The sequence below is a fragment of the Anopheles gambiae genome, chromosome 2 (genome assembly GCF_943734735.2).
Source record: "Anopheles gambiae chromosome 2, idAnoGambNW_F1_1, whole genome shotgun sequence".
NCBI lineage: Eukaryota > Metazoa > Arthropoda > Insecta > Diptera > Culicidae > Anopheles > Anopheles gambiae.
The window spans coordinates 52,817,977-52,837,828 of NC_064601.1; the positions used below are offsets into that span (position 1 = coordinate 52,817,977).

The 19,852-nt window shown below is 41.4% G+C and overlaps 1 protein-coding gene across 1 annotated transcript; it reads right to left on the reverse strand.

The window, feature by feature from the left end:
* Positions 1-1,526: 1,526 nt before the first annotated feature.
* LOC1274461 (transmembrane protease serine 9) lies at positions 1,527-16,939 on the reverse strand. The gene is made up of 8 exons (XM_061650808.1): positions 16,565-16,939; positions 12,070-12,288; positions 11,719-11,992; positions 11,050-11,629; positions 5,602-5,722; positions 4,003-4,197; positions 3,378-3,896; positions 1,527-2,377 (listed from the first exon to the last, which is right to left on the reverse strand). The coding sequence occupies exons 1-8, from the start codon at positions 16,665-16,667 to the stop codon at positions 2,016-2,018; spliced, it is 2,373 nt and encodes a 790-aa protein (XP_061506792.1). The 5' UTR covers positions 16,668-16,939; the 3' UTR covers positions 1,527-2,015.
* Between the last annotated feature and the right edge of the window lie 2,913 nt (positions 16,940-19,852).

Here is a 19,852-nt window from a genome sequence, read left to right on the forward strand (position 1 = left end):
AACTGGAGTTAGTATTCTCAGTTAACGAACACTTAAACGTCAAAACATGATACATCCGGAATCTCATGAAGAGAAATTTGTCGCAAATGTGCAGTTTTCAAACATATTTAGGGTTTCTTGCCTACGTTTGCTATTAATTTATGTTATTACACGAATTATTATACTTTATATCAACATAAATGAAAAAAAGTTTGGTATGTTTATTCCAGTCAACGCCAATCAAAACAATCAATCCATAGAAACGTCACTCCAGTTAGCGAACATTGTTCGTTAACTGGAGCTTGTTTACCTCTCAGTTAGCGGTCACTTACTGTAATTGAATCAATATCTCGGCATCGACATTACAATCAGAAGCATTTTTAACGGCTATACTCGGCATATATTTCCCAAAGATTTAGGATTATTTGGTTGCTTGTAGATATTTTTGAATCTGTCTCATGTATTTAATGATTGTTTCTCTTACATTTTTAATTAAAAATTGTACAGTTTTAAAATAAATAATTAGTTTTGAATATTTTGAGATCGTGGAACGAGTTCATAAAATGTCGGGGAACGTTCAAACACTCTGGGATAAACTTGTAACTGATTTTTCGGTCACACGTAATACTGATGATCGTCAATTGTCCATTTTCTATTGAGTCTAGTCTAATGAGTCTGCTAACACGTTGCAAGTTGCTTCAATATGTTCAAAACCCAGCGGCAGATCGACACTAGATGTGGCTCGGGTAGAGTAAGGTAAGGAGAGAGAAAGAAGTTTGAGAGGGAGGGTTATATTCTAACACCGGCCACTGGTCGATTGCCGGACATGGTGAGCTATTCGTGATTTAGTTTGTTTGTGTGCAAGTGTGGGATTTTCTGTCTTCGTCGTCGTCGTCGTCGTCGTGCTGGTGTCACCTTTCTCTTGAAGTTCCGTTGAATATTCCGGGGTTTTCCCATCCCTGAGCCACATCTCAACCATTAGAAGCACACTGGTTTAAAGTGAAACTGGTTCCGCTGAAGTTGAAAAGCTTCTTGTACACACGAAATACACATATCTTGCAATGGATCGATTGTTCTGTTGGTGTTTTAATAGGAACGTTATGTGGTTCTAGGCTATATGCGTTACACCAGACACATGCTGAGGCTGATTATGCTTACAATTGGGAGCAACAGCTTGGCACACCCACCTCAGTGTAAGTGCCAAAGGAAAAGTTCCACAAGACAAATGAAGGTTGGGAGTAGATTTATGTCTTTTTTTTGCAAATTATATCCTACTTCAGAGTCAATTAATCAGCTGTGTTGGAATACGGATGTACTACAGCACGAGCAATCGCGCGAAAGAAAAACTCACTGAACCGGTTTCACCACATCGAGCAAAAGTTGGGTTGGGATACTCTTCATAGTTTCAATTTTTGTTTGTTACTATTATCTTTTATTATCAATCAATATTTTAAAAGAAACTCTTCCTCATTTTCAGCACTTTTATATGATAAAAATGTCCAAATAATGGTCGTCACATCAAACTTGAACTAAGGGAAAATCAATTATTGTGTTCGAAGTTTATTTATTTAAGATCATACGTTTGCACAAAAAATACGATTTGTTTTTTTCGTCCATCGATTCGCATTCGTTATTTTTTTCAAGGTTTTACAAGTCATAGACATAGTGCAAAAATGGCATCGTCAAAAAATTGCTTCGGCTTTGCATCGAATTGCTATCAATTCAGAACGATCGATCTGCACCCCGTGTTGCCATTAATCTCAACTAACAAACTGACTAAGTACAGTAAAGCACAAGACAGTAACACGTAAAACTGCATAACTTACACACTAGCTCAAGCATACTGCCTCACTAAAGCCTTAGATTAGTGAATCATTTATGCTTCCCTGCCCTGCGAATGTGATTTCCTTTTGAACAAAGAAATCTTTAACACATACATACATACATACAGACATACAGACACACATGCACGTTCACACATACACACATTCGTTCACACTGAGGCCACTTTTGAGATAAATGATAACTACGAGAGTTTAACTAAAGCGTAACCCATCCGTCAGGGAGGCGCTATCCGTTGGCCACACGATGCCCTCGATCCAGTCTATGTACTCCGACACACGCGTATAGATGCCGGGCGTCGTCGAGCCACAGCCAATACCGAACGAGGTAATGCCGATGATCTGCGCTACGCAGGCCTCATCTTCCGAGCTGATCTGTAGCGGACCACCGGAATCTCCGGTGCAGGTGTCACGGCCACCGCTCAGGAACCCGGCACAGAGATGCGACTCCCGGAGGCCCTGGGGAACGCGACGATTGCGCTGGAAAAACACGCTACAGGCGGCCGTGGTGAACACATCTAGCGATACTTTCAGCAGTTCCTTCGACGCAGCACCGTCTGTGATCGCGAAAGCGTAGAAAAGGAAAAGAAAGGGGGAATAGAATAAAGTATTGTATTAATTTGAATGTCTTCATCTAGTTATTTAGCTCACACTAAGCGTAATGTAGACTTGATGTCTTAACTTCATGTCAAGCTAATAAGCACAGTATCTTGGGGCAGATTACGCCAATCCATTTGAGGTATACCACTAACGGGTTGAACCCAGTACGGATATCATGTTAAGCTGGCGAATTAATTTACCGCTTTACCGCTGGAACAGTCGTAAGATCTCATAGGATTTCCTAAAGGTGAATTTTATTGGTACTTTGTGGAGGCATATGGTGCGAGCAACAGATCAAATATAGCATGAATCATATACGCCTTGATCTAAAAATTCTATGCTCAACCATGTGACGCACGATCACGGGATGTGCGATATAGCGTTTTCGCATAATTACGTATCAGTCATGTAAAACGTGTAATACGCATTATACATAACCAAGCAGGATGAGCACCCATGCTTATGGTGTTCGTTGGTTGTCCTGTCTTCACAGCTACACCAAACCGGCTTCTCATATGCCACACCTACTGTGATCACTTTCGTCGCAAGGATGACCAGATCACGAGTCACTTAAGTTCGGCAATACCGGTTCCTATTACTGTTTGCTGAGCTTATACAGCTAAGCCGGTTCGAAATGTGATTTCGGAATGAAAAATGAACATCGATAGGGATGGGGGGATGCCAGGGTAAAAACCGGTCCACATTTAGCGGCTGCAAATTTGACGATCGATCGTAAACGTCCACGGTATGGACAAAACTGATCAACTTCTCACATCATGTTCACGCCTTCTTATGTTGAGCTTGATCCCGGAGCTTTATCCACCCATTGGGTCGAGTGATTGTCGACCATCTCAAACAAAAATGTACGGTTTGTGTGTGTGTGTGTGAGTTCTGTTACACCAGGTGCTGAGGCATGCTAAAGAAGACCAATTTCTTTTGGCCAGGAATGATACTTACATGCTTCCGTCGATCCAAATCCGATCGCTACCGCCTTCGTCCGATCGACCGTTGACGAACCGTACAGGCAGGCGGGACGTATCCGCGTCGAAAAGGTCACCGGGCGGGCCAGCTTCAGCAGGGCGATATCGTTATACACGGTGCGCGGTTTGTAGTTAGGATGCTTCACGATCCGTGTCACCTGGACATCGACCGGGTCGCCAAACTCGTCGTTGCCCTCCTTGAGCTCACCCAGCCGCACCACGATCGTTTGCGACTCCAGACAGTGTGCGGCCGTCATAACCCACTGTTCGCTGATCAGCGTTGCGCCGCAGCGAAACACCATGGCACCGTTCTCGTCCGGCATGGCCAGCCGGGCCATGTGCGGAAACTCGCCAAACCGTGCGGCCGTACCACCGACGATCAGGTTCTGATCGGTTGGACATTGGGCGCGGGGCTTTAGCTTCACCACCGAGGAGCCGACCGCTAGCGAACCGAACAGCAGCCCGGAATTGGATGCGCTCTGGTAGTCTCGGCACTCTAGGAAACGGATCAATAGCCGATGGAGAGGATCGGTTAATCGGTTGTCTACAGAGAGGTAGAAGGATCTGTGTAGTTGCTGGTAGCAATCGGCATAGATACTTGCTTCGTTCACTGACACGCTGGTTTGGATCGTTCAGCTGCTGCAAGCGCTCACGATAGTCAACCGGACAGCACACAACTGCTTGTTGGGACGTGTAGCCACAGATTTTTACAATGCGAGACTTTTCCAGAAGCGGACGGCACAGATTATAGCCTTGGCAGATTCCGGGCTCGTTGCCATACGCACACGACTCTCCTTCTGCAAGTGGAAACGAAGCAATGGAGTGACTAAAATCAAATTATTGTTTGAGGATATATTTGGAAAGATACAAGATTCCGTTGAAATGAAAGAATTATGCTAACGAATCGAATAAAATGTGCAACAAAGGGTTATCAGAAATGTATCAGCAAACACTACCGGTGTGCGGTATTTGTGACGCGTACGCGTAAATAGTTTCCATTCCTTTTCTATGCCAAAGCTCTAAACCATACAGAGACACTTTCTTAAGCGACTAAGGTAATTTACGTCACTTTAGCGTGCCTGAAATATAATTAATTAAAATACGATCACATTTTACCATTCAGCATTGGAGCTCATTTTAATTTTGTAACAGCTGTTTCGAAATTTCAATCCGAACGGTATTAACGTTCCTTCCGGCTCCTCTCGTGTCTCTCGCCAAAAATGGGCCGTGCGGCATTGGAAATAAACTATTTGCATAATCAGAGGCGCACAAACACTGGTCGCTTAGTAAGGAGGGATTCCTTTGTTTCGTTAACAACCGCAACAAGCAAGTGGATAACTGGTTTTTGATGAAATCGATCACTCATGTATCGGAGGATGATCTCAGGGGTGTCTGAGAAGATGTTGAGCACGCAACCGACTAATGTTGCGATAACCCCGATCTGCGATGAGACGAGAACTATCCGCAAATAGGCAAATGATCGAATCAATAGATAGAGCTACAGCGAAGCTATTCGCTGAAACTGCGATCTTCAATCAACTACAGCTAAATCACAATCTGTCGTGGCAACAGTTTGTCAATATGAGGTGTGCTGTAACGTCATACAGCTCCTCTCCCGGTACAATCCTTCTCAGTTTTCCATTTCGTAACTTCGGTTCTGGCATGAATAAGGTATCCCAATGTTAGCTTTGTTCATTACAGACATGTTAATTATCAGTTCAGCGAAGGGTGGATCACAAACGGGGGCTTCACTGGCAGGCAAATCGACAGCAGTATGTAAGCAATGAAAGTGTACACTGCTGCTTGCTATAGAAAGCCGGATGTGTGTGGTTATCAGTGCAAAACTCTCCTTAGGGGTGTCGGATTGATGGGGTATGATCTGGCCTGCTGTTTCCTAACGAGTCTCGGCTATTTGAATTATGCGTAGAAGGCCAATAATAGCCAATCAATCTGCCAATTCGATTGTTTTAGCTTCAGCAGTACGTTGAAAACACCATCGATCACTATCGTTTATCTCGTACACTGGCTAACGATTATTAACCGAATGCAAACTACAAGCTAACCATCATCCAACACCACAAAAACCTGGTTTTCGAAACTACGTTGTAGACATTGGCAGACACATTGTCTAATGCGCAACGCCACCAACCCAGACACATTTTACACTCACGAAGGTTACTGTCGACCCGCTGCCGACTTACCATTGCTTGCGGCTAGTACACTGCCGAGAAAAAAGATCGCGCTGAGGGCGATCGGCGTGATCCACCGTGCGTTATCAATGGTTGGTGACATTGTGTGGCGGGGGAGGGGGTTCGTGATTTTTTTTTATATTTCACTTCCGTGCTAGTTTCTAGGTTCGCGCTACATGCACTAACAAATCAATGAGCCACACACACACACAGATTGGGAAGCTCCTGACGATGTCTACAGGCAGCTGCTGCAACTTGCACCGGACGACACCCAACACTAGTGACGGTCTGATCACGTTTGACCTCGCCGAGGAGTTTGGTTTTCCCCCCAAGCGCTCTCGTATCGCGCCGGCCGCGGACGGTTGGAATTTTGAAACGTCTCCTCCATTGCTCCGCTCGATCAACATCGCTCGCGGGAATAACCCGGCGGCGGCGGTATGCAGATAGTGGCGGCAGCAGAGCGCGATCTGCGTGAGCGTGAACCGATCGCGGAGAGGAGAATCGTTTTCTGCGCGAGCTTACATCTATCGACTTTGGGCTCTTGCTTCAACAAACGACTTGCTTTTGGTGCGAGCCTGTTGAAGTACACGTTTCAGTTGCGTGTGGAGCAAATGTAAACGGGTGTGGTATAACAGGGAGTAAATTGAAAATGCATCACACATTTCTCTTGATCGTTAAGTGATCGGTGAGTGCAATTTGGAATTAGTTGAAGCTGTCTTCGGATTTGTGCGGTCGTGAGTATTAACTTGTGGTATAACGTTAACGCTTTTAAAGTATTAAGATCCCCAGGCTACGTACGGGAGGGAAATGTTCGCAAGGATACAATCAGTCTTATCTGTTGCTCTAGCGGACTGGTATGACTTGAAAGATAAATGTTCAACATGGACGCCTTTGCACTAAGGGCTACAATAATTGAATAACATAAGTTGGCGAGAGCTGTCATGAACACATTCTAAATAAGAAGTAAAGCATAATGAATATAGAACAAAGAAATTGTAAATGATTTACAATGATTTCAGTAACATGTGCAATAAAGTGAAAATCTAAGCTTGTGTTGTATAAGTTGAATCACCAACATGATCACAAGTAGATGCTGGTACGGTAATCAACACGTCGGAAACTCTAAAATGAATTAAAAAAAATGCAATTTTCGTCAGACGGTCATTGGCACAGTACGAACCAGGCCAGTAACTAAGTATGTTAATTAAAGAGTAGAACCAAAAATGCAGCTTCATTATTCCGATCGATGAGTCTGGTTTTGTAGAGTATTGGGAGATTTCTTTCAACTTTTTCAACCAACAAAGAAAGATGACTATAACTAGGCCTGCATTGAATGTTCTGACCTTTCTTTAGAAATGAAAGGATGTTATTAATGCTAGATAGATCATGTCCGACGAACAAGGAGCGCCAGTTTTTTTTTTATAAAGAGATTTGTAATACGCTTTCAATGCTCTCTTTTGCTGTCTCCTGAAAACGATATATTTCCATACAAAAAAGGTTAACCAACTTGCAAAAATATCGCCAGAAACAAGCCGAAGAATTGGGCAACTTCACAATTTATTACCACGGAATTCTGGAATGTTTCCATTTAAAAATGGCAAAAAATGCGATCGAGATATGAACAACGCGATTCGTGGACTGTTCTGATTGGTTGGCCAAATTTTGCTTCATTCGATCTTGTTTCGGTAACATTTGGCGCACTGTTAAGCCGGTTTCCGAAACAAAGTAAATGATACATCTCCCAGGATATTGTCGACGATGTATCTTTCTTCCGCAAAATTCTACATAGATATGAAGATGATAAGAGTTCATTCTTCTTATCAGTTCAACCATGTTTTGATGCAATATTATGTGTCTGGAATGCTGTTTGTTATTTAATTCATTTAAATCAATTATTTCATTCACAGTCTGTCTTATATAGAAATATATAGAAGAAAGTATGACGAAAAATTAAGAGGATGGTTGAAAGGAAAGGGCACAAGAGCGGAAAGCATTTAACGAAGAGTTAAAGTCAAAGACATCGTTATAGTAGTTAAACCATCTGAGACAGGACAGAAAAGGATCATTATAACAATACAATGTATGTCGTGTTTCCTCATCTAAAGGAGGACGGCGGGGGAGGGCACGGCATGGTACATATAGACAAATTCTTCTTCTTTTTTTTCTTTTTGGCCCAACAACCGTTGTCGGTCAAGACCTACCTGTAATACTTGTGGGGTTGGCTTTCAGTGACTATTTGGATTACATAGCAGGATAGTTAGTCTTACGTGTATGGGGGCACGTTCCATTCGGAGCTTGAACCCATCACGGGCATGTTGCATTTAGACAAATAGAGGCAAGCAAATCATGAGCATCAATGGAGGAAGCAAGTAACCCGCCAATGAAACAAGCTTGACTCACATGACGTCGCTGGCTTAGTGATTGAAAATTAAACAATTGTAATCGCGCTTCATAGGGAGGAAGTTGTCCATAGCGAAAAATATGACGAAATACAACCCTGGTGAAGCGACTTTGAACTTTTTCTAATCTAGTGCATCCCTCAATACTAGAAGGACCCCATACAATAATAGCATATTGCAAAATTGGACCAACTAGACTGCAATAAAAACGTTCTGAAACGAGGAGATCTCTAAACTCAGATGAAACCCTCAGTATGAATCCCAGGGTTTTATTTGCTTTCATTATTACTTCCTCCAACTGTTGCTTGAAGTTTAGCTAGCAATCATGTGTAACCCCAAGGACACGAATAGACGTAACACGAGGCAGAGATACATTGCGAAGTTTAAAATCAAAAGAAAGTGGAGAACGAGTGTGAGAAAAAGAAATAATGGAACATTTATCGGGACAAAGGCACATAAAGTTAGCAGAACACCAATCGCCGAAGGAATTTAAGTAAAGTTGGAGTCTTTCACAATCAGAAGACGAAGAAACCGAGAAGAAAGATGTTGTAGGCCAACATTGTCAGGAATGCCAATAAATTAAAGAAACTTTAAACCAGTTCTGAACAAAATTAACATAAATTAGCAGTGGGCAGTTAGTATGAAGGAAAGTTTTAGTTTTTTTATTCTCAGCTAATCCTCTTGTAGAGCCGGTCTCGTAGTACAGTCGTCAACTCGTACGACTTAACAACATGCCCGTCATGGGTTCAATCCCCAAATAGACCGCGCCGCCATACGTAGGACTGACTATCCTGCTATGGGGGGAATCAATTAGCCACTGAAAGCCAAGCCCATAAGTGGGTACAGGCAGGCCTTGACCGACATCGGTTGTTGAGCCAAAGAAGAGAATCCTCTTGTCGATCATGAAATGTTAATCAAACCAATGAAAGCAATATAGGACACGCCGTACTGCGATGTTTATTGAAGATTGCATGAAATGCTTGTTTAAAACAGCCAGAATTATTGCTGAAACGAGTAAAAAATGTGTACGTAACGAGGCTTTTGATAAATGGGAAAGCATAAAAATCATTTACAGGCTTGTTCGATTTTTTCATGGTACATTTTTCTTTTTTGTAGGCGTAGCATTCTACGCGATTATGCTGAAATGCAGCTTGTTGGAGATCGAGTCTTGCTGGAGCCAACGCATCTATTGAATAGATCACCTGGTGTACAATACTAAACTGATTTTACTACGTTAGAAAACAGTGCATTTATTGCTAAAAATGGACTAGTTCCCGGATGATAATCGAATTCGGTTTTGTAAGGGCCAGCTGGAATATTTATGATCCTAATACTTCACTTTTTCAAAAAATGCGTCTATTTTTTTGTTAAATGATTACTTTAAGATAAACAATACATTATCTTATTCCAAGAGATCTCATTTATCTATTTTTGAAAACATGATCCTTAATCATTTTTAGCAAACTGGTGAAATTGCTGTAAAACACGACTTGGTATTTTGAAATTGGAAAAGCAATCATATGGAAACAATAATTTAGCATCTAATTACATCCAACAATAATATGTTCCGGTTCTCAATCATTTGCCATTGGCACAATAATAATTATGGAACCAGGGATGTCGATTCCCTTGTTAATGGTTTGCATATTTATAGCTTACATTCCCAAATAACACTCAAGAGACGAGTGATGCGTGTGAGTTATGACAATTCTAAAAATAATCCGAGCACGTTTAGCCTTTTAGGGCCATTCATACACCTAAAATTTATTTTAAGATAATTAGAATCGCTCGTTATCGTCATCCGGCGCTACAACCGCTTTGCGGTCTTGGCCTGCCTCAGGAGTCTCTGAAACCGCTCACGGCCTCGCGCCTTCGTCTGCCAGTCCGTTATGCCTAAAAAGACTTTACGGGCTGGGTCCGTTTCCATGCGTACAACATGGCCAGCCCACCAGAGCTTGGCGAGCTTGATAAGCTGTACGACAGTGAGGTCGCCGTACATCTCGTATAGCTAGTCATTATAGCGGCTCCTCCATTGTCCTTCCACACATACGGGGCCAAGTATCCTCAGACAGTGTCCATGTCTCAGAGGCGTATGTGAGTACGATATAGTCCCAGCTTCGTCCGTCGCGACAGGTTCTTTGAGGTGAACTGAATTTTCAGGCTGTAGAATGACCGGTTGGCAGCCAGCATCCTTGCGCGCAACTCAGCTTCCATGCTATTGTCGTTGCTGACCTTTGACCCAAGATAGGAGAATTCTGGGACGACTTCAAAAGTGCGTTCACCTATCTGTACATCGCGCCTACGTAGATTCGGATTATTTATTGGTAGGTCCGCTGATGTTGCCACCATCAGTTTGGTCTTTGCCTCGTTTATCTGCAATCTCTGCCGCCTGCTCAATCCCTTGGTAGGCTTCTGCTACATAGGAGAGCCGCAGACCAATGATGTGCTATATCATCAGCGTATGCTAGGATCTGGGTTGACTTAAAGAAGATGGTTCCCGTAGTCTCTACCCTCGAGTCGCAGATGGCCCTCTCTAGCGCCAGGTTGAATAGGAGACAAGTAAGCCCGTTCCCCTGGCGCAGACCCTTGGTGGTAGCAAAAGGTTCTGAGAGTTTTCCATCCACCCTCACCTGACAAGTGACGTTGGTCGTAGTCATTCTAACTAGCCTGATCAATTTGGCCGGGATTCCAAATGAGCTCATGGCGTCGTACAGTTTTACGGGGAATGAAGAATAGATATAATACACATGTTTTGAAATTTACGTATACAACTGATAAAGTTCTTTATTGAATAGAAAAATATTAGAAGTATGTTGGATGTATTAGTAAAAGGGCTGAAAGAACTTTTTGCGTCAATTTGTTCTCCTCGCTGAACGTAATTAAGAGATTAGCTGTTTGCTTTGAAGTAGTCATACTCTTGGAGTTTGGGATAGAATTTCTACTTTGCAGAAATTGTATGCTTATTTTCGAGGGAAACGTACATGACCTGCCTTACAGGAATCGTTCAAAATTAACCAGTGGCTGTTGCGTTACAGCCGTCCGTTCGACTGTCCGTTCATCCCCACACCACGGATTCGATCCAGTCCAGGTATGGGTGAACTTTGGTGTAAATTGCCGGCGTAGAACTACCGCACACCTGCCCCAACGATGTCACACCGAGGATGTAAAACATGCAATGATTTTCTTGTACCGTGACCTGTAGCGGGCCGCCCGAATCGCCCTGGCAGGTATCCTTTCCACCGGCCAGATCACCAACGCACATCTGCGTGGATAGAATGCCCTGGCGGAGGTGACGATCATACCGGTATCGCTCGGCACACAGTTCATTGTTGTAGATGTTGAGTGCCACCTTGCGCAGCTCGTCCGATTTGGCACCAAGATACTCCGTCCGCCCGAATCCGGTCGCGATCGCTGTGCGTACGTTTAGCACTTCCGATGGGTACAGACAGGCCGGCCGTATAAAGTTCGTAAAGATCACACGCTCCGTCAGCTGAATCAGTGCGATATCGTTGTATTTTCCGACGCTCCGTTTCAAATCCGGATGCACGATGAAGCGCAAGATGTCGTAATTTTCCGGCTCCGCACCATCGTCCTCGCGCACCAAGCTCTGTTCGCCCAGCCGCACAATGGAGGGTAGTGTGCTGCAAGTGGACAAACGGTAAGGTAGTGTTCAGTGATTTAGTGTGCTTTTTTCCTTCTTTCTTTCGGCCTTTCCGAGCCGCTGATCTACCCGTCAGCTGATTCCGCGTAGCAGTGGGCTGCCGTCAGCACGTAGTACTCGCTGATCAGCGATCCTCCGCAGTCGAACGAGTAGCCACCGTTCGGCTGCCGCCATCCGATCGCAGCCATGTGCGGGAACTCGCCCGGTTTCGTCACGTTGCCACCGACGATCAACTTCACAACCATTTCACACTTCGGTACATCGATTTTAACCAGGGTTGGATTTAGTGTGAGCGCACTGATCGCGACACTTTCCGTCGTAAGGTCCTTGTATTCGTTACATTCTATGGAATGGTAAGAGCGAATCGGTTTCTTAGTGAAATTACCCGTTTGTCCGTGTTTGCTTCTTCGTGGTACTTACTTTTTTCGCTTATCCGTTCGCTTCCTCCACGACTTTGCGAGTTAAGTGGCGTCGGTATGCTAAACCCGCTCGGGGGGCTGTCGAGCTGTTGGGATTGTGGGCAGCAGACGATCGCTTCCGTGGCCGAATAGCTGCACACGGTGATCCGATTGCCGCGTTTGCACTTCGAGTATGGTCGGCACACGCCCGACTCTCCCTGGTGCGAGCATGATTCACCGTCTGCGAAGAAATGATGGGACAGATGTTCACTGGTTAAAAGCATTGGCGCACTTTCTGTACCAATACAATGTAGCTTGAAATATCTATTAGGTGCCGAGCAAAATGTATGATTTGAGTGCTCTCTTTCAACAATGATACGATCAGCTGGATGCACATTACTGCAATCATATTGAAATCTTCTATTACTTTGTCTTTGTGATGTACGATTTTTTATATTTCCGTAGAGAAAATTCACTGTGGTTTATCACAGATGTTTAGGTCTGTTTTAGATGAGATTAAAAGTCATGGTCAGTGATGTAAGACCACCATATTTTGAACCTGTTGCTGAAAAAAATGTTCAACTAAATATGGGAAATTTGGGAGCGACCTATGATGTAATGGCCAGTTCCTGCAGCGATGTGGGATTCATGTCTCTTTCTGTGATTCTTGTTCATCAATGCGTGATACTGACATTTTTGCTGTGGGTAAATATAACGTCTTGGCCTTTCCTAGGATTTGCTTTAGGTCTCATCCGGGTCACTCTGCCCCATCCGAAAAGTTGTTGTATAAATTGTGCCACTTTCGCAGCATAGATTACCACGAACCGAGAATACTAGCGGAAAGTTTAATGCACAATTTGTTATAATAACTCCTTTCGGGCAGAAACCCATCTTTTCCTATAAATCTGTTTTCGGTTGGAACTTAGGACACTGAAGGCCTTTCCTTCGCGTGGCCTGGCTGGAGTTCCGCCGTCAACAATTTACCATTGAAGTTGATTTATAATGAATTCAGATTAAGCGAGAACAAGTAAAAAAAATAGTTATTGTTAGTCAGACATGGACTACAGAATATTTAAAACCCATCAACAGGGCTTTATATTATTTCAGTCTTGCTTAATATAAACTTGCTTGAAATTTTAAATAACTGAAGAAAGCTTAAGCTGCGAGGCCATGGCGGCCGAGAAACTTTCTCAACGCTCATATTATCAGGCACTCACGCGTGGCTTTGAGAAAACTATGTTCTGAACGTTTGTAGAATGAGCACAAACCGATTTAACAAACTTTTGAGAATCTTCGAGAATGTTGACGATGCAGCGATCGACTATCTGAAATATGAGCAATAACAACTTGCAGGTAAAGACCTGTGCAGATTGAATTCGGTCACCTAGTTTTGTTTTTAATAGGGTTGCAAAAAACATGTTGGACAATCACTAGGAAAGGGCCGTAATTCTCAATTAAATAAATAAATAAAAATAAAATAAATGTTTTCTCAGCTTTAGAAAGCCCCATGGTCCCGCGGCTTTACATTTTCTGTTTTTTTTTTGTATAATATTGCAGATGTTTAATCACTACTTTTTAGCTTGGGATGCTGTTTTAAAGACAGGATTGTCTTGGCCTATCATACTTAACAGATTGACCCAAACATCATCTACTCCATGTACCAGAAGTGACACAGGTTGGACTGCATCAATTACAGGGGTATTACAGTGTTGAATACTGATTGTGAAATATTCTCCTTGATCCTTCCGGAAACTATCAAAGAGGATTTTGTTACGGAAAATCAACACTCTGGCTGACAACATGCGGCAGATCATGGGAAAGAGGTCAGAATAACAGACACGTAAAATGGAAGCTGAAATCTACTAAGGGGCAGGCGACAGTGAACCTCGGATTCCAGATGAATGGAATAAAAAACAAACAGATAGTGGCACTACATCAGAAGCCCTACAAACAGCTGCATACCTACGTAGGGGTAACGTACGGATAGGTTAACACACTTTTCAAGTCGTCCAAAATTTCGCTTTAGGCCTAGTGATGTTTAATCACGGAGTGAAATCGTATCAACTGTGTTGTGGATCAAATCCCGAATCGACTCCGGGTCCGAGATAGTGGTATGAGAGACGAATTTTCTCACGATTGTTTCCACTCTGTCGCTACTCTTCGGCCATCGCTGTATGTTTCATTATATCCAACTTTATTTGTTCTCACGCATGTTAAAGGTACAAGGTATACATTCAACTTTGAACTAACAAATAAATAATAGAACAATGTTGTTTAATTTTGGATTAAACTTATGTCTAATTGTAGAAAAGATGAGTGATGGTTGTTTTAATCGAAATTATTATGATTCCACAAAAGAAAAATATTACAGAAAAATAAATAAAGATAACTGAAGATAAACAATTCTAAGTATGTATCTTTTTTACTAACGTATCTTTTTAATTGAGTAAGCAATAAGCTCAAGCATTATAAAGTTGCAACCGATTCATTTGAAGCAATTTATTCATCATTATTAAGTAAGGCTCCGATTCCCTAAACACAACGTACAACAGAATTCGGAAAAGAAAGATAGATGTCAAGTAAACAAATGTACAGATTACTTTAAATCTAAATTATTTAATTGTTAAATGTTTAATTACATATCTTAAGCTTGATGCGCAAGATAGTCATTCTAGTAATTTTAAAGTGATTCGTTTCGTATATGTAACCATATTTTGCTCATTTATCATAATATTACAAAATAGTAGAAGTCGAAAATATATTGCATATCGCTAGAAAATGGTTAAGGTAAGGTCCTTGTAGTGATCGAGTGGAAATGAAAGAGAAATATTTAATGATCTGATTCCTTGAGGCAACAACCGTTGTCAATCAAGGCCAGCTTGTACCACTAAGGGGCTTGACTATCAGTGACTTATTGATCACGAATATGTGCATTGTAATACGTACGTATGCGAGGCACGGTGCATACGGGGCTTGCACTTATGACGGGCATGTTTGTTTCGCCGTACCAGATTGCGACTATACTACAGAACTATCAAAATTTAAGGCATGAAATATCAAATGAACAGAAATTTCATTCCCCATTAATTTGCAAAAACACCTAGCACATAATTATTCTACAAAATAAGACCTATAACATAGTCATTTGTCATCCCCCGCCGACATCTAATTTTCATCGAGTACTGTTGAGTGATCAATCAATCGTATAATCTACTTTTGCATGTTTGCTTCTACATAGTTTAAATCGATGAGGAATACAATATACAGTTCACGCTCGGCAATCCGCGCTGAATCGAGTACGGATTATCGAATGACTTTTTTATGTGTTTATGAGCTAATTAACAAAATCTTTTTAATAATATTTCAATACCTTGGACCGAACACTTGTCAAATAAATTTGGTTGTCAAACGTGCGGTTTAAAAATGTGTGTATTACCGATCGTGAACTGTACCTAAAGACACTTCTCGTGTAAAAAATAATTTAGTTTGATAACAAATATGTGATACAAAAAACAAACACGTTCCCTTTCACTTGATCAATAAATAGTCCTTAAAGCGAATATGAAACACTTAAAAATAACCATAGCGATATTATGGCCCTAAGGGCTCACATTTGCTGTCGAGCTTTGAAACGATGTCACTTTTTTATGTTTCATCATCAGCTTTAAATATTAGCACACCCGATGGCGAACATAGGCCATGGTATATACATACAATAACCAGTTTTTGGAGTCCGTATAACGATTCTTGTGTACTTTTTACTGTCGTTGGCAAAATTCCTTTATTTTTTGTCTCACTCCGACACGTTTTCAGATTCGCACATCATGCTAAAAAAAGCAGATGCAAGTTTGAATAAATCAAAATCAGCTAAAAAAGCAACTTCACTTTACCGATCATCTGCTTTGCACGATCTTTTCGCATGTTTTGTTCTTAGCTACCACTTCTTGGCGTTGGCTTTAGAACGTGCTGCAATAACCTGTCCTTGGCATGGGCGACCATCAAAGTAGCCAAGCAAATTCTTTTCTTGTCAAATGTAAACAACAAACAACCTGTCTAGGCTTTTTTGCTGCACAGTTCAAACAGTGCTTGAAGTTGATGTTGTGCACATTAGAGATGTTGCGAGATTAATGTTGTGAATTGGATGCGTCTGACGGTGACTGTGTCCGGATGTGTGCCTGTGTCCGTGTAATGTGCATAAATCATTGTTCTCGGTGAGTAAATTTGCTGATAATGTTTTGCACACTTTCTATGCGAACCCCGGGAGCAAATGATAGTGCGTCATTAATAGAAGCACACTGCAGTTGAGCCGCTTATACCGGAGCGATTAACTTTGCAGTGAAACGCGTAACAAACACATTACGCTTTCGTAGATTAGATAGAAACAAAGCGGTAACTTCTCGCATGTCGCTGTAAGTTTGTAGTCACTCTCGATAGTTTGACAGTCTTATAAATTGGTCTGGTTTTTTTACATATCAACCTCAACTACACACATAAATTAGCTAGTGATGCCAGTTTACCTTGCAGCGCAAAGAGATCAGTCGCGAAGAAACACAGCACTATTACCACAGTCCACAAAATCATCGTCTGTATTGTGCCGGCACGTTTGATTGCGCTTCCCATGGCGACGAATTTATTTTTTGGCCGTTCTCCACCAAGCTAAGCACAAGACAAAAATCGTATCTTTGAGATCGAACAGAGCGCTATCAAACGGCAATGGCGCAGCTTCCGCGAACCCACCACTACGATTACTAACACCGAGCCAGAAACGAGTTTCTATCGATCGTCGGCGCGATCACCTCGAGAACTGATACGTTGCGGCATGCCGTTGAGGTCCGGAGACTATCGGCAAGCGTGGCGAATCTCACCTACACCGATGTAAGCCGTTCTCTCAGCGCAAGATGCTGCGACGGGTTCGCGAGTCGTAAGGTGTTTGTAAAGCCCGCGCTTGACGATCGTTGCGTGCGCCTCTCAATGATGACACCAACCTGGAGGGCTGTGCTTGTGTTTGTGTCTGATCATGTGCCGGAAAACTGATGGTGATGAACTGATTAAATTTGAATATCGTTTGCGAGCATTTCATTTTTGGTTAGTTGCAAGCCAAACTAGTAAAATAAAAGTCAAAACCTATTGATCACGTTCCGAGGATTAAACTGGTTTTGGTGCGTCTTCTTGTTCAACGTTCTCTAGATACTCAACTTTAAATGAAGGTTGATGCGGACTGTTATGAGGGCAAAAAAAGGAAGAAAAAAAGAACATCATATTTCGAATAAAGTAGAATATTGTTCTTAAGTTTATAAAATGTCAGGCTATCTCTTCGTATCATTTCTTATCAACTCTTATCGGATTTAAATTATGTGTCAAGCACCTTTGATCCTTTTATATTTCCTTGCTGTTTTTGTTTTATTTTATTGGGTTACAACAAATATTAATTTTAAATTGATAACATTATATTTTTTCCTTTATTCCTTTATTCCTGAATAAAATAAATAGTTTTTTAATAGACGTTCTGATTTTAATATTTTGGGCGTAGATTGATTGCCATTCTGTCGGTTACTCGTTATTTATATACGTATATATATTCGCTATTTGTGTTCTTTTAATAAAATAACAATCTACAACCTAATTATAATAAGATGTGAATATTTCTCTAAGCTTTATTGTTCACGGCTAACACTAGCTGTAGCTAGCTGCCTTAAACCCGTTGCATTCGTATCCTATATGATACGGTGTACTTTGTTTTTCCTACAGATTATTTATGTTAGGGGCGTCCACCATACGATCCACCGGCCGACATCATTTACATTCGAATTTACATTCAATTTACAATCCGGTATGTTAAGCATGTAAGTATTTTTAAAAATAAATGCAGTGGAGCGCCGTTTATCCGTGTACCTTTTATTCGGCTGTTCGTTTATGCATGCTCCTGAGAAATGACAGTTCAATACAAAGGTGACATTGCGTTTTGAGGAAGATATTTGAAAAAAAAAAAATAATTAAACGGTTATCAGAGCACATTGTCAAAAAATATGTATATCTTTTGACTCATTATCCGTATTATTAGCATATCAGGGCGAGGTTGAGTCTCGATGAGCCCGAATAAATGGCGCGCTACTGTAATAGGATTATAAATTTTTTTAAATGCTTTTTTTATTTTTATACGTCCGTTTGGTGATCGAGTGAACGTGGACGTGCTATTTTGACTTTTTATATTATTATTCCATTACAATTTCATTGGTTTGTATTGTAAGTACCGTTTAATTTGTTCTATATCTAATTGCACGATACGTTCGACACGATACAATTGGGAAATGACGTCACCAGTAGAACGTGAGACCATTTTCGACTCTTCTCACTATTTTTTAGATAATTTAGTCGTTCCATCATTCTATTTTCATCCTATCCACTCGGTATCATAAAAGCGCACTATAACCACTTCACCGCCCGTTCGATACGATAGTTCAATGCGAAAGTTTGTCGGCTTTTTTTCCTACCAATTTCACAACCCTTTGAATCTAATATTTCCTTTGTTCAGTTCCGGCGCCACGTCTCCCAGATACTCGAATAGCACAGATAATAAGTCAAAGTATATATAATCACAAATTCCTGATGTTTTTTAAACATTATCTTATGTTAGAATAAAAATTAGCCAATTTTTATGAACATAATGTTTTCCTATGGGAATTTTTGAAAATTGCCATTAATTGACCATTTTTGAAACGGTGATTACCGTTTTTTTTTTTCAAATACCCTCCCTCAGCACGCTATGAATCCTTTTGTATTGAACTGTCATTTCTCACCAGCACGGATAAACAGACAGCCGGATAAAAGGCACCCGTAAAAACAGCGATCCACTGTATATGCGCCACAGATTACCCAAATAGCCAGAATTGCTTAAGCAGCTCATTTTGGCTCGCTAAAGATCGCTGCTCTAATTCGCCTTTTGCAGTAGATAAACAGCATCAAAGTTCCAGGCGGTCCTTCTAAATAGCGCCTAAGCAGCTTCCTTAAGTTACGGTGCCGGGGATTATTTTTCTTTTTGTTTTATTTTCAAGCAAGCGTCATCGATGAAATAAACAACAGGATTTGATTTGTTTTTTGTGCATGTGTATATTTTTAAATACTTAATATTCATAAATTACACGAAACGTATCACAATTTACTGTACAATCACAATTACTTCCTTCAAAATCCATTCTTCAAATAACTAATCTAACTTGTACAGCAGCAATGAGATGATTGGCGGCGTCTGTCTTTGACACTTTGACAAGACCCACCTTCTACCGATGTCATGCATTAAAAAGCTATGAAGTTCCCCCAAGTTCGGTACACGTTCTTAACAAGCCTTAAAGTTCCATCATGAACAACACACATCAGGCTAAACAGCCGCAAGGTTCTAAAGATTACCGAGTGCTAGTTAAAAAGCGCCATAGTTCTGCAAAGTACCGTCTCGTTAATCAGCCACAAAGTACGATATCAGCACGATTTTTTGTTAAACAGCCTCAAATCAGCTATAGAGTTTGAGCTGGTTATTTGAGTTACCCAAGCGCCACAGATTAAGCTTAAACGACTGGAAAATCAAATATTGATGGAAGAAAAGAAACGAAAGCTCTATCCCAAGCGCCATAGATTAAGCCTAAACGACTGCAAAATCAAATATCCATAGACATAAACGAAAGATCCATAGATTCACTGGTTTGCTCAATAGATGGCGTTTTATAACTCATCGATATATTGCTGTCCTTTTCTTGCAATGCGTTTCGCCTAGTTTCATCTTATCATGGCCTATATACTAGTGATAGGTGGTT

Bases quoted from the DNA above. Each gene is read 5' to 3' on its own strand.
- LOC1274461 (XM_061650808.1), bottom strand. From the start codon at position 16,667: ATGGGAAGCGCAATCAAACGTGCCGGCACAATACAGACGATGATTTTG. The intron at 12,289-16,564 runs GTAAACTGGCAT...ATTTCTTCGCAG, and splicing joins TGATCTCTTTGCGCTGCAAG to ACGGTGAATCATGCTCGCAC. The intron at 2,378-3,377 runs GTAAGTATCATT...TCGCGATCACAG, and splicing joins ATTTGGATCGACGGAAGCAT to ACGGTGCTGCGTCGAAGGAA.